At 51.6% G+C, this 20,217-nt stretch overlaps 2 protein-coding genes across 3 annotated transcripts; one reads left to right on the top strand and one right to left on the bottom strand.

Moving 5' to 3' along the window:
* Nucleotides 1-12: 12 nt before the first annotated feature.
* Nucleotides 13-6,806, top strand: ADIPOR1 (adiponectin receptor 1). 2 transcript variants are annotated; one of them, XM_068173189.1, is made up of 8 exons: nt 13-162; nt 270-493; nt 1,127-1,243; nt 1,903-2,074; nt 3,002-3,188; nt 4,192-4,379; nt 5,569-5,762; nt 6,059-6,806. In XM_068173189.1, the coding sequence occupies exons 2-8, from the start codon at nt 338-340 to the stop codon at nt 6,185-6,187; spliced, it is 1,143 nt and encodes a 380-aa protein (XP_068029290.1). In that variant the 5' UTR covers nt 13-162; nt 270-337; the 3' UTR covers nt 6,188-6,806. The 2 variants fall into 2 exon arrangements, with proteins under 2 accessions (XP_068029290.1, XP_068029291.1); XM_068173190.1 differs by lacking the exon at nt 5,569-5,762 and having other exon boundaries at nt 116-493.
* Nucleotides 6,807-7,696: 890 nt separating this feature from the next.
* TIMM17A (translocase of inner mitochondrial membrane 17A) lies at nt 7,697-20,144 on the bottom strand. The gene is made up of 6 exons (XM_068173197.1): nt 20,002-20,144; nt 15,397-15,496; nt 13,934-13,997; nt 13,045-13,173; nt 12,395-12,505; nt 7,697-8,052 (listed from the first exon to the last, which is right to left on the bottom strand). The coding sequence occupies exons 1-6, from the start codon at nt 20,142-20,144 to the stop codon at nt 7,982-7,984; spliced, it is 618 nt and encodes a 205-aa protein (XP_068029298.1). The 3' UTR covers nt 7,697-7,981.
* Between the last annotated feature and the right edge of the window lie 73 nt (nt 20,145-20,217).

A 20,217-nucleotide genomic window follows, 5' to 3' on the forward strand; every position in this document is an offset into this window, starting at 1 on the left:
GAAAAGAGGGACAGACAGCGGTCTTGACCAATCATAGAGCGCCTTCCGAGGGGCGGAGCCCTGGTGGGGGCGCGGCCCGAGGCCGGAACCAGCCCTGTGCGTTCCCGTTCCCTCAGCGTTGCTTCCGGTGCCGCCGCCGCCGCCCGCGGGATGTAGCGGCCGGTGAGGGACGGGCGGGGAGGGGGGCGTCCGCTGTTCCCAGCCCCCCGGGGAGAGCCCTGCCACCGGTCCCCTCGGTCCCGGTAACTCTGTGCTTCTTCCCCCTCCAGCGCGGCGGCAGAAGGACGCGGAGGGACCTTCACCGGCTGCCTCGGAGCCGCACGCACCCGCCACCCCGATGGCGTCCCGCAAGGCCCCCGCCGGGGCGGGCAGCGGGCTTGTGGCCGCCGGCCGAGACCGGGAGCGGGAGCGGGAACGGGCGCACCTGGAGCTCGCCGAGCTGGGGCCGCTCCTTGAAGAGAAGGGGGACCAAGGACCCACCGGCGCGGCCAGCGTGAGCCCCTCCGAGACCCTGGGCGGGAGGGGATTCAGAGCCTGGCTCAGTCTCCTCGCTCCGTCTTCGCGGATTATCCCGGGAATCTGCCCGTTATCCCATTAGTAGTAGAGGAGTATGGTTCTGTATTGTTCCTCGGGCCTGTCAGTGTTCCGAGCCGGCCTAAACTCTGCTCCTGCCCAGCAGGCATGGAGCCGGGATAGTCCTTCACAGGGATGTCACCGGGATCGTTGTGTCTGTACCGGGTGTTTCCAGTGCCCCAGCATTTCCACAGGGCCGGGAATCACCTTCCCAAACCCCTTCCCGGCTGAGGAGAGCGGGAGCTGAGCCAGGACACTGAGTGTTCCCAGATCGGAGTTGCCTCTGCTCAGGTGTCCTGGCTGGGCCAAGTGGCCATCCCAGCTTTGGTTGTAGGGATGAAAATCCCTGGTGCTAATCCCACTTTTCGACAGGATAAATCTGGGATTAGCACGCTCAGGATGGGTCAGGCAGCAGCGTGTTGCATAAACGAGGGTGACCGGTGGGTCTTGCCCATCCCGTCAGAGGGATGAAGCCCCAGGTGCTCTCAGAAGGGCAGGGATGATTCCTCTCTTGGGGGCTGGAGCGATTCCCTCCTGGCTCTTCTTGCTGCAGGCTGAGGACCCACCATGCCCAGTGGCCCACGAGGAGGAGGAGGAGGTGGTGCGGGTGCTGACCCTGCCTCTGCAGGCTCACCATGCCATGGAGAAGATGGAAGAGTTCGTGTACAAGGTACCAGAGCCTATGGCGATCCCCCAGTCTTGGTTTTGGTGCAGATTCCCCAACTCCCGGTTTGGGGTGATAGGATGTGTTTGCATAACGCTCCGCATGGCTGCAGCTGGCTCCAACTCTGCCGGGCTGCTCCCAGCAGCATCACTGGGAACGGTGTGGGAAGGGGATGGCTTGGATGGGGGTTGGCCCAGCCATGGTGGATGAGAACCTGGGAGCAATTCAGATGTTCCTGCGGGCCTGGGTGGGGCCCGGGAGTCCAAGTGCTGGACCACGTGTCACCCGGTCCTGCAGTCACTGTGGCTCCTGTGCAAGAAGCTCCTGTGCAGGAATTCCCTGATCGAACAGGAATTCCCACCACAGGGAACAGTCTATGGGTGTGGAAGGGTTAAAGCTAAGGGTATTAATCACCCCTGACTTCCTTGGGGGTCCTTGTGGGAACTGAGGTGGGGGTAAAATCACTCCCTGGGGCGACTGGGAATCACTCCCTGGGAAGTTATGGAGAGCAAAAGGCAGGATGTGGGTGAGCGGTTTACAGGGTCCCACAGGGCACCTGATGGTGCAGAAGCCAAACTTCCTCTCCCTGAGGAGCATCCCAGGGCTGGGCTGTTCCCCGTGGATTTGGGGCTCTGGGCTGCCCTGATCCCCCTGGTGTGTTGCAGGTGTGGGAAGGACGCTGGCGTGTGATTCCATACGACGTTCTGCCCGACTGGCTCAAGGACAACGATTACCTCCTGCATGGACACCGGCCCCCTATGCCCTCCTTCCGTGCCTGCTTCCGGAGCATTTTCCGGATACACACCGAGACAGGCAACATCTGGACACACCTGCTGGGTGACTGTGGGGAAGGGGGAGCCCTGGGGCTGGCGGTACTCAGACCCTGCATTAGGGTCAGAACGGGCTTGGTGCCAGGTCATCTCCATGCCCAGGGCTCCCTGTGCAGATCCTGTGCATGCATGAGGATCAGACATGGAGTGCCTGGAGCCCCTTGGGAGAGAGGGACCAGGGCTGGGCTCATCCACTGCAGGAGTGGGACAGGGAAATGTGTCCTGGGCAAAACAGGGGAGCCTCAGAGGATGTTCCTCTGAAATGAGTCCAGAGGAGGCCACAGAGATGGTCTGAGGGCTCGAGCTCTTCTGCTCTGGAGCTGGGCTGGGAATACTAATCCTGGAGAAGAGAAAGCTCCAGGGAGACCTCAGAGCCCCTTCCAGTACCTAAAAGGGCTCCAGGAGAGCTGGAGAGGGACTTTGGACAAGGGCCTGGAATCACAGGACAAGGGGGAATGGGTTCCCACTGCCAGAGGGCAGGGTTAGATAGGAGAGTGGAAGAAATTCTTCCCTATGAAAGTGATGAGGCCCTGGCCCAGGTTGCCCAGAGAAGCTGTGGATGCCCCGTGCCTGGAAGTGTCCACAGCCAGGTTGGATGTGGCTTGGAGCAACCTGGGCTAGTGGAAGGTGTCCCTGCCCATGGCAGGGGGTGGAATGTGGTGAGCTTTATGGTTCCTTCCCACCTAAACCATTCTGTGATTCTATGACCCTGTGAAACAGTAGTTCAGCAGCTCTTTGCCCTGTGCCTGCCCTTTCCCTTGGCCCCAGCCCTTCTTGTTTGCACAAAGGCCTCAGCCAAGGACTCACTGTGGGTTACTGAGCACCCCTGGGATACATCCAGGACCTCCAGGAGCATGGCCAGGGATGTTCTTATCCTGGTTCTGCTGAAATCCCCCACTGTCCCCCTTAGTTCCCTCTCCGTGTGTTCCTGCAGGGTTTGTTCTGTTCCTCTGCCTGGGGATCCTGACCATGCTGCGGCCCAACATGTACTTTATGGCTCCTCTCCAAGAGAAGGTGGTGTTTGGGATGTTCTTCCTGGGAGCAGTGCTGTGCCTCAGCTTCTCCTGGCTTTTCCACACTGTCTACTGTCACTCAGAGAAGGTCTCGCGGACTTTTTCAAAGTGAGTCAGCATGAGTGTGATTGTGTGGTCTCCCGGGAGGTGCTGGGTTTTTGCAGCACTTCCTCTTGGAAAGCACTGTGTTCCCAAATGTTTTATCCCTGGGGGAAGGGACCATCAACCCAATCCAGCATGGAACTGAGGGGAACCATAACAGGGTTCTGGAGGGTTCTGCTTGAGCACCTTAAAAGTGCCAGGTCAGGGGCCTCAGGTGCATGATAAAGATACTGAGACCCTGCAGCTCCCAAGGGAACAGGATCCTGGCTCCCAAGGGAATGGCCTCTGTGTTCCCAAGGGAACAGGCTCTATGCCCCTTACAGTAGTGAATTGAGGAGGGGTCTTGCTCTCACTGGGCAGCTGGGGGCCATGGCCAGTTTGGCAGGTTCCACTTTACTGGATGCTTTTAAAAACATCTGTTTTGGATCTAGTTTGGAGTGAAGCCAAATGGAAAGAAGAAACACAAACAGGATTCCCAGCACAGTGGGAAGGCTGGTCAGTGGTTTGTGCCTGTTCCGGGGCTGCTGCAAGGGTCAAGCTCCCATCAGCCTTTGCAGTGAGGCTAACAAGTGACATTTTGCTCCCATATGACTGTTAAAGGCATTTGTTTGGGTGCTGCTTGCTGGGAATCCTGCCCATCCCCTTTGCACAACCGCCAGAGATCCCATGGGATCCTGTCTCCAGAACAAATCCAGCAGGAATGCCCTTGTGTTCCTGGGAAGGCAATGGGGACAGTTCAGCAGCTATGTTTCTGTGGTGTGATGAGTAGAGAATCACAGATCCATGTGCATGGGGATTTGTTTCCAGTGCTTTGAGCTCCAGCCTCCTCTTGCCCCTCCCCAGCATTCCCACTGTGCCCAGGCCCTTTCTCCTTTTGCACCTGCCCTGATGGGACACACCTCTCCTGCCCAGTGACTCCACTCAGGTGCAGGCTGGAGAGTTCCCATACACGGAAGGGGTGGATTTTGGGGCTCACCTGTGGCTCTCTGTCATTGCACCCTGCCTGCAGGTTGGATTATTCAGGAATTGCACTGCTGATCATGGGGAGCTTCGTCCCGTGGCTCTACTACTCGTTCTACTGCTCCCCACAGCCAAGACTCATCTACCTCTCCATCGTCTGTGTCTTGGGTATCTCTGCCATCATTGTGGCACAGTGGGACCGATTTGCTACCCCCAAGCACAGGCAGACCAGAGCAGGTAGGAGCTCCCTCCTCCTGAGTCCTAGGAGGCACTTTGGGCAGATCCCATTTGGTAGAAGCTCTGGGCACCTGCAGGATTCATTCTCCCTGAGCAGCACAGCACTGCAGGGAGTGGCCTCCTGCCTTCTCTTGCTGTCCTGGGGATTCATCTCCTGAGCAGAGCCTGAGGTTTGGAGTTTAAAAATAGCCTTGGGCGGGCTGGGGCTGTGCCTTTTCTGCCTTCTCTGGGAAGCATTTTAGCAGCAGGAACCTGCAGCTGGGGTGGAGGAGGAAGGCATTCCTGAGCTCTTCCCTGCCGAGGACACGTTGGCCAGTCCCTGCCTACCTGGGGGTGGAGTGGGGGGCTGCCTCCAGCCCCACACCCCAATTTACCCCAATTTTAATGGCAGGTCCCATCAGCCTTGCTGAACACCAGGAGACCCTCCCTCCCCAGCTCCCAGGAGTCCCAAAGCAAATGTCTCTCAGAATACTGTCCTGGCTACATGAGTGAGGAAAGACCATGCTGAGACAGTGGCCACCTGAGAGCCCGCAGATGAGGGCAGGGGACAGGCAGGACTCATGTCCCCATGACTCCTCCCCACTGTATCTTGTGCCCCCAGCACAAGGATCTAGCCAAGCGCCACCCAGAGCCTCTCCAGGCCAGTGCCACTTGTTCTCTGCCAACTCATCAGAGGCCAGAGTTGAACATTTCAGCTGCTGCTGAGCTCCTTCCTCAGGAGCTGCAAGAAATTACTTTATTGGAAGGGGTGGTTGTGTTCCTGGTGCAATCCAAAAGGCTGGCACCTTCCAAAATGTCCATTCCTGTAGCCAGGAGCGGGAGCTGCTGCAGCCCTGCATAAGAAACACTGGGCGGGTTCTACCCAGTGAGCACAGGGGCAGTTTTACCTGGGATGTGGAGCTGTGGGTCCCTCATTTTGTGAAGGATAAATGCCATGAGGATTGGAGAAGTTTAAGTGTTTGGACAATGCTTTCAGGCACTGAGTGAGATTGTTTGGGGGTCTCCAGTGCAGGGCCAAGAGTTGGACACAATGATCCTTATGGGTCCTTTCCAGCTTGAGATATTTTATTAATTCAGTGAAGAAAAGCTGCTTCCCTAGCACAGGTTGAGGGATCAAGGGGAGTTTGTGTGAGAGCGGCTCCCACTCCACATTTGAGCTCTTTTCCCTGACCTCCTCTCTGGGCTGCAGGCGTGTTCCTGGGGCTGGGACTGAGCGGGGTTGTGCCCACCATGCACTTCACCATTGCCGAGGGCTTTGTGAAGGCCACCACGGTGGGGCAGATGGGCTGGTTCTTCCTCATGGCTGTGATGTACATCACGGGCGCTGGGCTCTACGCTGCCCGCATCCCTGAGCGCTTCTTCCCGGGCAAGTTCGACATCTGGGTGAGTGTGGGGGTGAACAGGTTGTCTGGGGGCAGCTCTGGGGTCAGGGGAGGGGGCAGTGAAGGGCTGGAGGCTGGGGGTGTCTGTCTGTGCCTCAGCACATGCTGGCAGGCAGACCTTGAACAGGTTTTGTGCGTGGGCAGGGCAAAGTACAGGGTGGAAATCACTGCTAGGTGCAACAGAGCGGGGAGCAGAGCACAGAGGACAGTCCTGGAGCAGCAAGGAGGAACAGGAGCTGTTGACAACGTTCCTGTCCCCTTTGGTGTGGTCTAAAGGCTTTTTTTGTTTCCCCGCAGTTCCAGTCTCATCAGATCTTCCACGTGCTGGTAGTGGCTGCAGCCTTTGTCCACTTCTATGGGGTGTCCAACCTGCAGGAATTCCGCTACGGCCTGGAAGGGGGGTGCACAGATGACTCTCTCCTCTGAGAGCGCCTGGTTTTAGTACAAGCTTCCTAAGTGCTTTTTAAACTCTTGTCTTTGCTAAAATCAAAGGAAGACTCAAAACCATTTGGGGTTGTTGGTTTGTTGGTTTTTTTTTAAGAAACAAAAAAATAAGAAATTGATAAATCCTTTAGCAACGTTGTTGACCAAATCCTCACTCCCTTCCCCACGCACTGCGCTGGGGCTGCAGGGGGGCTCCCAACTCCTCCAAACAGTGTTTTAGCTGCACCGGGATCACCTGCCGCTCCGACAGCACGGGGAACAGCTCCCTGCTCCCACACAGCCGAGCACATCCTGGTCCTCACGCACCAGGAGTTCTGCATATCCCCCACAGCAGTACTTGGCTGGGGCAGCCCCAGGCATGGGCACACTCGTGTAATTTAAACTTTTAATTGTCCTTTGTGTTTTGTTCTGTTTTCCTTGACAAAGTAATGTAAACATAAATGAAAGAATATTTAATATTTAATACTAAGCTTTAAGACAACGCGCTGCCACCACAGTCCTTGGCTCCCTCACTGTCGGGAGGAGGGAGGAAGGACAGTGTTGTAGGGAATGTAGAGCTGCTGTAGCTGATTGAAATAAAAAGGTCAATAGTTCAGTGTCACTGCTGTGTCTGTGTCCATTTTTGATGTGGCCAAGAGAGGGCTCCGGGCTCCTGCTCCACCCCAGGAGCAGGGCAGGAGTGCCCCAGGGCAGTGGGATCCCTCCAGCTGCAGTGGACTCAGGACTGGGCTGGAATAAAACAGGAAACTGGGGTGTTGTGGTGATGACAGGGCAGGAAACACGGCCCTGGTTGGTGACAGCTCTGGGACTGTGACTTCCCTTGGGGCTCAGTAGGGGAGGAGAGGTGTCACGGCCTGTCCAGAGTGGGGGCAGTGCAGGACTATGCTCCAGTCAAAGGCTTCTCCTGGTGCACAGGGGACAGTGATTATCAGGGGGTTTGGAGGGGCAGAGGTCAGCACAGTAAAGCGTAAAGCCCAGCCCAGGCAGCTGAAGGCCATTGCCTGACCCATGGGTGAAGGAGTGTAGGCAAAGCAACTACTGCCCCTGTGCCACCTGTCCCTGCCATCCCCCAGAGGTGAGGGTGTCCTTTTGCTGAGTTGTTTGGATGTGGCCCAGCTTTGGAAATCCCCCAGGCTCCTGTATACTGTATCAAGAACTGCCAGCAAGCAATGGTGTCAATGAGTTAACAAGTTACAACAGAAAACCTCACTGGATGTGATTTTGTAACTGCTGGCAAGAGGGAAGGGGCTTCCACAGCTGGAGTTTAGGGACAAAACCACAGAGCAGATGTGGTAACTGCTCAGGCCAAGATCTGAGATGAAAAACAGGAGGCTGTGCTGGCAGCAGGTGCAACGCTTCCCCCTCCAACCCCATAACCTAAATCCAACACGGAAGAGGCTACATTCCAGCTGTGTTCACTGCAGATGTAACATCCCAGAGGAGACTTAAGACTTTCATTCCAGTCTGTGTCAAAAGGATGACAAGACTCCATTTGGTCCTTGTCTCAAACCTCCTTGTATTCTACCAGACATTTGTAACATTACAGCAATGGAATATATCAGGAATAAATAGATTTTCTTTTCTAAAAGTTCTCCTGAGCAGTTTGACATTGAGAAATGCTGCAGGTCCTCCTGGCACAGTGTGTAAGGGACAACCACTGGTGTAAGTACAAACCCCCTCCACATCCTCCAGGTGGGACCACTCAGGAACAGGGAAGGGAGAGAAAGAGGAGGAGGAGGAAGAAGAGGAGGAGGACGAGGAGGTGGTCGGGGACCATCATTGATACTGTCGGTAGTCACTGAACGGGGGTGGCTGGAGCTGGGATGGATCCTCTGACAACTGTGGGCCTGGAGGAGGGACAGGGGAAAAGGCAAATAAATACCAAAATGCAGGAGATTCTTCCTATTAACAGAATTCTCAGCTGGTTTGTTTATATAAATCCCTCTTAAAATGAATCATAAACCCTGGAATTGTTTGAGTTTCATAAAAGGTTTCAAAAGTTGCATAGAATCAAAGACTAGTTGGGCTTGGAAAAGACGCTAAAGCTTATGCAATTCTACCCCCTGCCATGTTCCCATGGCAGGGACACCTTCCACTATCCCAGGTTGCTCCAAGCCATGTCCAACCTGGCCTTGGACACTTCCAGGGATGGGGCAGCCACAGCTTCTCTGGGAAACCTGGGCCAGGGCCTCACCACCATCAGAGAGAAGAATGTCTTCCCAATATCCCATCTCACTCTGCCTTCTGGCAGTGGGTAGCCATTCCCCCTTGTCTTGTCCCTCCAGGACCTTGTCCAAAACCCCTCTTCAGCTCTCTTTTAGGAAAAGTATGCTGTTCAAGCTGCTCCAAAGACAAACCACTTCTCCAAGTTTCATAGAATCATGGAATTGTGGAATGATTTGGATTGTCGAAGCTGGTGGGTGAGCCTACCAGGGGAGGAACTATGTTAGATCTGTTGTTTGCAAATATAGATGGGTTGGTGGGAGATGCGGTGGTTGGAGGCTCCTTGGGGCATAGTGATCATGAAATTATAAAATTTTCAGTATTTGGTGAAGTCAAGAGGAACATTTGTAAGACTTTTATATTGGACTTTTGGAGAGCAGACTTTGGCCTATTCAGGAGACTTTTTCAGAGAGTTCCTTGGAAAGTAGTCTTTAAAAATAAAGGAGTTCAGGAAGGGTGGGCATGCTTCAAAATGGAGATCTTCAGGGCACAGGAACAGACTGTCCCTGTGTGTCAAAAGATGAATCGATGAGGCAAATGTCCAGCCTGGATGGACAAGGAGGTTTTGGAGAAACTTAGGAATAAAAAAGGATGTATTATCTTTGGAAAGAGGGTCCAGTTTCTCAGGTAATATTTAAGGGGGCTGCTAGAGTACGTAGAAGAAAAAAATTTGTGGCGTTAAAGCTCAGTTTTAACTTAAAACGGCAACTTTTGTAAAGGATAACAAAAATGTTTTTATAAATATATTAATGGTAAAAGGAAGAGTAAGATGAACCTTTGTTGTTTATTAGATGCAGAAGGAAACTTTGTTACTGCAGATGAGAAGGCAGAGGTGCTTAACGCCTTTTTTGTCTCAGTTTTTAGTGAGAAGACTTGCCTTCATGATAACTGTCATCTTGGCTTGCTTGATGATATCAGGGAGCAGAATGGTCCCCCCATCATCCAAGAGGAGGCAGTCAGAGAACTGCTGAGCCAGATGGATATTCATAAATCCAAGGGACCAGATGGGATCCACCCCAGGGTGATGAGGGAGCTGGCAGGTGAGCTTGTGAAGCTGCTCTCCATCATTTACCAGCAGCACTGGCTCACTGGTGAGGTTCCAGAAGACTGGAAGCTGGCCAATGTGAGACCCATTCATAAAAAGGATGGGAAGGAGGATCCTGGTAATTACAGGCCAGTCAGCCTGACCTCTCTACCAGGTAAGGTTATGCAACAGTTTACACTGAGTGCCATCACACAGCACTTACAGGATGGCCAGGATATCAGACCCAGCCAGCAGGAGTTTAGGAGGACTAGGTTGTGTTTGACCAACCTGATCTCCTTTTATGACCAAGTTGGTCATATGACCAACTGGTGGATGCAGGAAAGGCTGTGGATGTTGTGTGTCTGGACTTTGGCAAGGCCTTTGACACTGTCTCCCACAGCACACTCCTGGAAAAGCTGCAGCCCACGGCTGGGACAGGAGCACTCTGTGCTGGGTTCAGAACTGGCTGGATGGCCGGCCCAGAGAGTGGTGGTGAGCAGTGTTGCATCCAGCTGGGGACAGTCACCAGTGCTGTCCCTCAGGGCTCTGTGCTGGGCCAGCTCTGTTCAGTGTCTTTACTGATGACATGGATGAGGGGATTGAGTGTTTCATTAGTAAATCTGCAGATGACACTAAGGTAGAATCGTGTGTCCATCTGTTGGAAGGTAGGAGGGCTCTGCAGGGAGACCTGGAATGGTTGAATGGATAGGCTGAGTCTAATAGGATGAAGTTTATTAAGTCCAAGTGCCAAGTCCTGCATTTTGGCCATAATAACCCCCTGCAACGTTATACGCTGGGGACGGTGTGTCTGGACAGTGCCCAGGCAGAAAGGGACCTGGGGGTACTGGTCAACAGCCGGCTGAACATGGGCCAGCAGTGTGCCCTGGTGGCCAAGAAGGCCAACGGCATCCTGGCCTGCATTAGGAATTGTGTGACCAGCAGGAGCAGGGAAGTCATCCTTCCCCTTTACTAGGCACTGGTGAGCACTCAGCACCTTGAGTGCTGTGTCCAGTTCTGGCCCCTCAGTTTAGGAAGGACGTTGAGACGCTTGAGTGCATCCAGAGGAGGCAACGAGGCTGGGAGGGGCTAGGAACACAAGCCCTATAAGGAACAACTGAAGGAACTGGGGTTGTTTAGCCTGGAGAAAAGGAGACTCAGGGGTGACCTTATCACTCCCTACAATTTCCTGAAAGGTGGCTGTAGTCAGTGGGGGTTGACCTCTTTCACCAGGCAGCAACTGACAGAACCAGAGGACACAGTCTCAAGCTGCATCAAGGGAAATATAGGTTGGATATTAGGAAAAAGTTTTTTACAGAAAGGGTGATAAAGTTCTGGAATGGCCTGCCCGGGGAGGTGGTGAAGTCACCATCCCTGGATGTGTTTAAAAGAAGACTGGATGTGGCACTTAGTGCCATGGTTTAGTTGAGGTGTTAGGGCATGGGTTGGACTCGATGATCTTTAAGGTATCTTCCAACCCAGACATTTTGTGAATTCTGTGACCGTAAAGCTCATCTTGCTCCACCCTCTGCCATGGGCAGGGAACACCTTGCACTAGACAAAGTTTCTAACAGGGAAATGGACCAGAGGAGGGAGAGGGAAACCTTTCCAATCATCTAAAGGAGCTGGAAATTTGCACATTAGTGCCTTTTAGGTGACCTTGGCCCCTCTGGAAAGGTTTAACCATGGTGACTTGCCCGACAATAAAGCAACCAGTGAAATGGAACAAGTGTGGAGTCAGCTTCCTGATCCACTGCCTGCTGCTGGAGGGAGCAACACAGCTGCAGTGGGACAATACAGAGAGAGAACTAATTGTCATGGACAGATGACACACTTTCTCCAAGGCAGATTAATTTTCAAGCATCTTTATAAAACAGAAATTGTCATAGTTTAGGTTGGATGAAGAATATTGGTGAACAAACCCAGGAGAGGATTCACTTGGGATTCACCTGCTACTCATCCAACATTAGTGGTTTGTGTTCTTCCCAAAATAAGGTGGAGCACTTCTCCAATAAGGAAAGGCTGGAAGAGCTGGCAATGTTAAACCTGGAGAGCAGAAGGCTTAGAGCCCCTTCCACTTCCTAAAGGGGTTCCAAGAGAGCTGGAGAGGGACTTGGGACAAGGGCCTGGAATCACAGAACAAAGGAGAATGGCTTCCTACTGCCAGAGGGCAGGGACAGATGGGAAATTGGAACAGAATTCTTCCCTGTGGAAGTGATGAAGCCCTGGCCCAGGCTGCCCAGAGAAGCTGTGGCTGCCCCATCCCTGCAGTGTCCAAGCCCAGGTTGGACGGGGCTTGGAGCAACCTGGGCTAGTGGAAGGTGTCCCTACCTATGGCAGGAGGTAGAATGAGATGGGCTTTGAGGTCCCTGCCACCCCAAACCAGTCTGGGATTATGTTACAGAGGTATTTAGGATTTTCCATAGGAAGCATTCACACAACAGTTTGTGACTCAGTGAGAGCTCTGCTTGCATTTTACTTGGGAAACAAAAAAGTGATGTAGATATTGAAGCAGTTTAGAAGAGACTCACCACCACCCTTTTTGGAAATCGTGTATCTGTACCTGCCAGGTCTTCATCCTGTCGTTTACCTGGGATTCCCCACACAGACCATGGCCTGCTGGAACTAGCCCTCTTTTGCATAATTTGCTGCCTGCCATTCCCTCAAACCATTGTCTCACCCCTGAGTAAAACCCTTCTGCCACCATGAGCGTGGCAGAAGCCAGGGACAGCAGGGACATCCCTGCTCTCAGCCATGCCACCTTCAGTCTCCCAGCGGGAAGCAGCTGGTGATAATCTCATGTCATCAACACCTGCAGCTCCTCCTTGGCTTTCCACAGCCTCAGGAGCTGGCAGGGCAGTGCAGATTCACTCTAGGATAATATGACTGCCAGGGGCACATCAGCAAAGCAAATCCTTGTGACACATCATCTGCTGGCTCCTTACCATTTGGGAATTGTGTGGAGGCAAATCTTGTCAGCAGAATTCCAGCTCCTTCGATTAGGGCCAGGAGAATTCCTCCCATCGCAGCAGATCCGACCATGGCAACCGGGCCATCTGGAAATGAAAAGCACAAACCAACACTTAATTTCTTTGCTACATGTTAGAATCCATTGAATCCCAGAATGGTTTGGGCTGGAAGGGACCCTGAAGATCATTTCGTTTCACCACCTGCCATGGGGAGGGACACCTTCCACTATCCCAGGTTGCTTCAAGCCCCATCCAACCCAGCCTCAGACACTTCTAGGGATGGGACAGCCACAGCTGCTCTGGGTAACCTGTGTCAGGGCCTCACCACCCTCTTCGTGCCTTAATCTCTCCTAAAGCAGACTCAGAGCAGTAATTTTGTGTCCATTAAGCCGCATTAAAGGATAACTGCTGGGCAACTTCCCCCGCCCTCTCTTCAAGGAACACCAGGGACATTTGGGAGCCTGATTATTTCTTTCCTAAGCACAGGAGAAAAGTTTCAGATTGTTTTCTGGCATCTGAGACAGCAAATTCCAATTTGTGTGTCACAGACTGTTGCTTTGCTATAACAATGAGAACTGTACATTTAGAGAATAGGAGATTTTCAACTGTTATGCCCAGTTTCTTACTTCTTGCAGCTAAAATGGCTCCAGTCAGGGCTCCGCTCGTGATGGAATTCCAGGGATCTTCCTTCCCTCTCATTCTGACCATACTGCAGTCAATCATGGAGAAGAGACCTCCCCAGACAGCAAAGCTCCCTGTTCCAAATCAAACCAAAGCCACTTTGGAGAGAGCAGAGAAGCCAGTTGTGCTGCACAACAGATGCTGTGGTGTTACTGTGCTCTATTTCAGACATGAAGTAAATTCAAACTCATAAAGAGCCAAATACGGGTTAAAATCAATACAGGGAAATTTCCAACTCCACATGTCATCATCCCCCTCTCCCCCATTTTACATATCATCTCACTAATCTACAATTAACTACAGAAAATTTATCAAACTGTGATTATAATGGAACTTTCATCCTAACAAAGTCAGATTAGCTAAGGGAACTTCCAGATTTATCCCTTTTTAACATACTTCCTTACTGACAATGATGCAGAGTCATGTCACACCTCAAACCTCACCCAACCCTGCTCCTGTGGCCTCAGGAGCTCGGCATCCTACAGCACATGCATGGACACCCCTAAGTTCTATTTTTTCATCCAAGCTGGATCACTTCTTGTAATGAGTTAGTTTTATCTCAACCCCCTCCACACCATTAAGAGGCTCCAGGGAGGTCTGCTTTTTAAGATATGACCAGTTATTACCGCTGGATTATCACTCCAGGAACATAGACTGTTTCCTCCCCAACCAAACTCATTCTGGATATATCAGAACTGTATTTACCCGTTGCTTGGGACAACAAACCTGCTGAGACTCAGTGCAGGTGTCAGTGCAACTGCACCATGTTACATTCCCAAACTCTGTTATCTAACAACAGTCAATTCTGTGCAACAAAACCCCAAAATTCATTACCTCCCAGTTGTGGGGCTCTGGTTTTAATAGCCGTCAAACTGCCCCGCAGCCGGTGGTTTACACCCTAAAATAAGAGAATTCAGTTAAAATAAAACAGTAAAATCTTACAACCAAGCTGAGTCTATATTGCATAAACCTGCCATAGGCCCAACACATTTCTGAGCCCCCTCAGCAGCTGTAAGGAGCTGAGACAAAGTGTATTTTACACCTATTTCACTATTTATCACTCCCATACAATATCCCAGTCAGGTAGAGATGGAAATCACCTGACAGGAAACAATTTGGGTTCACAGTCTGAGCAGGAGTGAAGGAGGCATTACAGTAACATTTTAGCAGGATAAGCAGTGATTTTTCACATGCATAATTTTTTCTTCCTATCTGCTGGGCAATGCCCACTAGCTGTCCTGTGTTTAGTCATTCCTGCAGGTGCAACTGTAGGTGTCTTTGAAGTCAAGAGAAGCAAAGTCATGCTGAGCATTCCACAGTCCAATACTCAATATGTCACTCAGGACCCCACAGAACAATCACACATCCCCCCACACTTTAACACAGTTTAAAGAATATCCACCAAGTTTTATTTTTGTTACAATCACTCAGAAGTGGGGATAGGTATAAATTGCAAGTCTTAAGCAAAATTAAGACTCTAATTAAGCACATAGTCCTTTGCAAGTGAAGTGTCTGAAGGATCTGACTAGTTTGGAAACTGTTATTTATTAAACCCACCTCAAACCAACATCTTATTGTCAGAGTAACAACAAAAACACCTTATCTATGAAGTCAGAGAAATTTTAAAACTAATGTTCAAGCAGCAATTGAATCTTAATTTATCAAGTGTCCCTGCAATGGGTTTATAGCCAAAATTTTGCAGCAGATATCCCAAAAGTGAAAATCAACTTGTATCAGCAAAACTTCACTTCCATGTTTACTCACTCCTGCACTGAAACCAAATCTGATCATTAAAAAAATTGAGTTAATAAAAATGGCAATGATTAAAAAGAGATTCATGAAAAAAATATATATCCTTTAATATAAATCTGAAGGAGAAAAAGATTCATTCTTTGACTTGTTCCATGTTTTAAAAGAAAGGGAAAGGCCAGGAAAGGAAGGAGAGCCTAGGCTTCATGTCCCTCCATTCAGACAGATCTACAGGCAGATGGATCTTTCCTGCTGCACTTCCCCGTCCTGAGGGAAACGTTCATCAGTTAGGGAGGAACAAGCAACCAGTGTCCCACTGCGGCCACCAGAGCAAACAGGGAAGCAGCAATTTTATCCCAAAAGATGAACCCCCACAGATCCTGAGCCAGGACAGATTCTCATGGTCTGGATTAACAATGCAGAGGTCTTTAATCAGCCCTGCTCCCTGCACAGGGATTTATTCTCCTTCCCCTTCACTGCCACACTCCCTGGGGAAGGACAGTGGAGGCAAGACTGCAGTCAATGCACCTTCAGAGGATTTTACTCACCACTGGGGAATTTCGGAAGCCTTTGATAGCCTGGAAAATGCCCCCTCCTATGGCCCCCATGGTGAAGGCTCCTCCACAGTCATCCACTATCCTCCAGGGACTGGAAAGAAAAATAGAGATTATAATATTAAATCCCACCATGTAAGTGAGTGGGATAGATCCAGCACTTCAGCACTGGTATAACTGGGGCGAAGATTGAGCCTGATGGCTATGTCATCTCACATCCAGCTAATTGAGCAGGCAGCAACAAAAAAATCAAGAATATTACAGCAAAACAGACTCAACCTTTGCCAGAGTCTCCTGGCCCACTTCTCCGGAGTGGGAAGTACCAAATATACAGAAATGCCTGAACTCTTCACACAAGGCAGAGAGACATATTTCCATCATGGAAAACTCCTGCAGAATTCCAGCTCTGCCCTACACTATTTACATAGTGTAAATAGCTTTAAATTTCCTGATCTCATTCTTCTCTTGATCTACAGAGAATTGAGGTACCAAATTCCATGAGATGCAGCTCATCTCATGAGCTGCAACTTGGCACAAAACACTTTTTCTTGAATCACTCGTCCTTTCATTAGTTCTGCTTATTTAAGACTTCAAAGTCAACTTTGCTGAGCTGGAAAGGTTTTTCCTGATGCATCCTAGATCTTTGAAGTCCATTCAAACAAAAGAGAGATCCCCTCAGAGGTATAGCACCCACAATTCCTACTCCAACACCACAGAGCATCCAGGAAAACCTTGCATAGAAGCACCTTCCTGCAGCATAGGCTGTCAGTACCTGCAAAGGGACCCTTAATTATGGATTCAGAACCTCTGCCAAAAACTGGAGCCCTGCAACCCTAAACCAAACTCCTGAATTAGGTGAGTTTTAAGATGCTATTCACTTCTGTTGTCACTGTGGGTAATCTCAGAGCACAGAATAACAAAGTTGTTTTGGTTTCTTTCATCTTGTATCTAGATCTTCCAGCCAAGCACTCAGGTGATTTAACTCCTACACTGCCAATCATCAGAAAATGCAAAAATCAGCCTACAACAGCATACAGGTCACAAATCTGAGCACCATGGCAAGCTCAGTGTTTCTGTCAGGCAGGAGCATCAATGAGCACTTCCAATTTCACTCGCAATGTCATGTTTCTGTTCCTGAGGGTCCCCTACAGCTTCTAGCTCCTGCACATGAGGACATCATCCCTGACCTGCCACTTCCCCACCTTACAGACCTCCTCTAGTGAGGGGTGACAAACCTCCCTCACTGTGCTGCAGGCTTTGCCACAAGGTGTTTTCTTCCTGAAGAAAGTATCTCTAATTTTCAGTCCCTCCCCCTGAGTGTTCTCCCAGGCTCCTCATGTTCACAACCTACTTCCAAGCCTCCTCCTCCGCAGCCAGCCCTGCCCCTGCAAAGAGAACTCCAGCATGCACAGGTCACACTCAATGTTGGCTTTGCTTTTGCACCTTGGATCGCCGGGTTGTTCCCAAGGCACCAGAACCCCACCCAAGTGTCACCACTGAGTGTCCCCAGTGACAGCTACATCCAGGTCCCAAACACACATGGCCTCAGGAAGCAGGGGGGTGTATTTCATCCCTCATCACCTCCTGTTTGTCTGCTATGCTTGCATATGATCTCATCTCATTACAACTCCCTAAATGCATTCAATAATTCAACAGTTTATTTTCCTTCCACTTTTTCCTGCAGGAAAAGACCTTTTCCCAGGAAAAGGTTCCAGGCACACTCTTGTCCAAGATGCCAAGAGGAAAAGCAACTCATATCGTTCTTCTCAGGGATTTTTTGTTGATTTGTTCTTACATCTCCTGTGCAGATTTTTATCTTCTCTGCTATGAATAAAACATCCCAACCCTCTTCCTTTGTTAACTCTCTGAGAGTGATCTCATTAAAAGCTCTTTGGAAATCTAAATGGCTTATGTAAAGTGGGCTTCCCTTACCACAAAGTCAAGAAATTCCAATCTACAAATCATGGCTGCTTTTTTCTTGAAGCTTTGTTAATGAGACGCCAGTCATGGAATGCTTCCCTCTTTAACCTCATTAACTGTTACCTTCAGTGTTCCTAATTTTCCTTTTAAACTACTCTCCAAACTTTTCTGAGCACCTTTTAAATGAGAGAACATCTTTGATCCCAGCACAGCCAGCATGTGTCAGCTCTCCAAACTCCCTCAGAGCTGACACAAAATACCCCCAGCCCTGGCACTGCCTGATCTCATAAAGAACTGGAGAAGAAAAGAGATTATTCCATTGTTAATCTGGCATTTATCTACAAGCATAACATTACTGTTAATTGTTTCCCTGACTTGGAGGGGAGCCCAGGCTATAGGGAAATGACATGTGGATAAGGTTGGGTTCCTGCTCCTGATGGCATCAGTAATTTCTCAAAGATGAGGAGAGCAGAGGGCAAGACTTCACTTTTCCCAGGGCTATGGGACAGCCACACACCAGCTCTGGCTGCCTGGGAGAGGGGTGAGTCCTCCCTCCAAGCCCCGTGGCATCCTGCAGCTCTCCTGAAGGTTGGAAAACCACTGGAATCAGAGGCCACCACATTTTAAATGAATAAAGGGGCCTTTTCTCTGTGCCAGTGGTTCTTAGGGAACCAGCCTGACCGCAGGATAGCAGCTCCCAGGGGCTGGATAACAGGAGGACCACAGGGTGACCAGCAGCCAAGGGGCCAGAACAATGGGGGACACAAACAGCCCCGCATGGCTTGGCAGCAAAACATCCCAGCTGCACAGCATCAAGGACACAGGTTCACGCTGTGCCTGGGGAGGGTCAGGAGGATATCAAGAGGAATTTCTCAACAGAAAGGACTGTCAGGCACTGGAAGGGACTGCCCAGGGAAATGGTGGAATCCCCATCCCTGGAAGTGTTCAAGGAATGACTGGATGTGGCACTCAGTCCTCTGGTCTGGTCAACAAGGTGGGGTCCCAGGTTGACAATGGGTCACAGGTTGGACTTGATGGTCTGAGAGGTCTTTTCCAATCTAAGTAATTCTGGGATTACCTGGAGCCCACAGCAATCTATTAATAAATACTATTTACTTTGCTCATGTCCCAGATGTTATGCTGTAAAAAGGCAGGGGTGATGTTTATGGACAAACTTAATACTTGTCAGCAGAACAATCTGCAAAGTTTGGGAAAAGCCTCATGAACACTTACAGGTCTCTGTCTGCAAAGGTGAGCAGAATCTCAGACTGGTTTGGGCTGGAAGAGACCTTGAAGCTCATCCTATTCCTCCCCCTGCCATGGCAAGGACAACTTCCAATATTCCAGGTTGCTCCAAGCCCCAGTGTCCAACCTGGCCTTGGGCACTGCCAGGTATAGGCCAGCCACAGCTTCTCTGGGCAACCTGGGCCAAGGCCTCATGACAGAGGGAAGAATTTTTTCCCCACTATCCCATCTAATCTTGCCCTCTGGCAGTGGGAAGCCATTCCCCTCTGTCCTGCCTGTGACTTGAGGCCCAAGTCCCTCTCCATGATGAAAAACTCTGCCCATGATTCAGTAACCCTGCACCTGAGCTTGCACTTAATCCTTTTACTACTACACCTACAACCTTTGACTTGCAACCAATGTGGCTGTGTAGGTCTACAAAGACAGTGCTGAACCGTGACACTGCTGAACCGTGACACTGCTGAACCGTGACACTGCTGAACTGTGGCAGGATTCAGACACTGCCAGCTTGGCATGGAGGGGGCCAGGCTAGGCTTATCGAAATGGAGAGAGAGAAGGGACAGGCCATGCAAGGTGTGAGGGGAGCCTGGGGGGGGGGGGGGGGGGGGGGGGGGGGAAGAAATATGAGGGAGGACTTGGGGGCTGAGGGGAGGTTGAAGATGAAATAAGAGAGAAGAGGCTGAGGTGGGGTGTGGGGGAAGCTGAGAGTGAGGTGGGCTGTAGATGAAAGGAGGGCTGAGATGGGAGGCTGAAGATGGTAGCACTGAGAATCGGGGAGGATTGGAGGGGCTGTACATCGCGAGGAGTCATGAAGCGAGCTGAGAATGAGAGGCGATATAGGATGGACGATCTGAGATGATATGTGGAGCAGAGGGGGAGGGGGGCAGCCTGTGGGGGATGAGGAAGTGACCGAGAATGTGAGGACCTAAGGATGAGGGGGAATTGAGGACAGGGAAGCCGATGACGGGGGGCTGAGAATGAGGAGGCACTAAGGATAAGGAAAAGCTGGAAGGGAAGCTGAGGATGAGGGACCGAGGCAAGGTTGCGAGTAAGGGGCTGCTAAAGGACCGAAAGTGGAACCATCAGTGCAGCGCCCGCCGCCCCCGGAGGCCCACGAGCAGGCCGTAGGGCCCCGCCGGCTCCTCGCCGCTCCGGGAGGCCGCGCGGGGCTCGGTAGCGGAGGTGTTTGGCTGCCCAGGCTCCGAACGGGCCCCGCGGCACGGCCTCCGCCGCCTCCCTCAGGGGGCCCCACCAAGGTCAACCCCGCCCCCCCGACGGGGAGCGGCCCCGGGGCGCGTCCGCACCGCTCCACCGCCCTTTCCCGGCGCTCGCAGATCCCGATCCCGATCCCGATCCCGGTCCCGGTCCCGGTCCCGGTCCCGGTCCCGGTCCCGGTCCCGGTCCCGGTCCCGGTCCCGGTCCCGGTCCCCTCACCAGGGCTCGCGAGCGTACTCCTCCATCTTGTCCCGGCCCCACCACCTCCCCGCACGCGATTGGCTGCGGCGGCCCCGCGCCGGCCAATGGCAGCGGAGGGCAGGACGAGGCGCGGAGTAGGGACGTATCTGCGAGTGCGCCATGCTCTGGCCCCGCCCCCTGCGCTGATTGACAGGCGCGGTGACGGTGCGGGTGTTGCCCGGGCGTGAGGGGAGA

Source organism: Anomalospiza imberbis, chromosome 26 (assembly GCF_031753505.1).
Source record: "Anomalospiza imberbis isolate Cuckoo-Finch-1a 21T00152 chromosome 26, ASM3175350v1, whole genome shotgun sequence".
NCBI lineage: Eukaryota > Metazoa > Chordata > Aves > Passeriformes > Viduidae > Anomalospiza > Anomalospiza imberbis.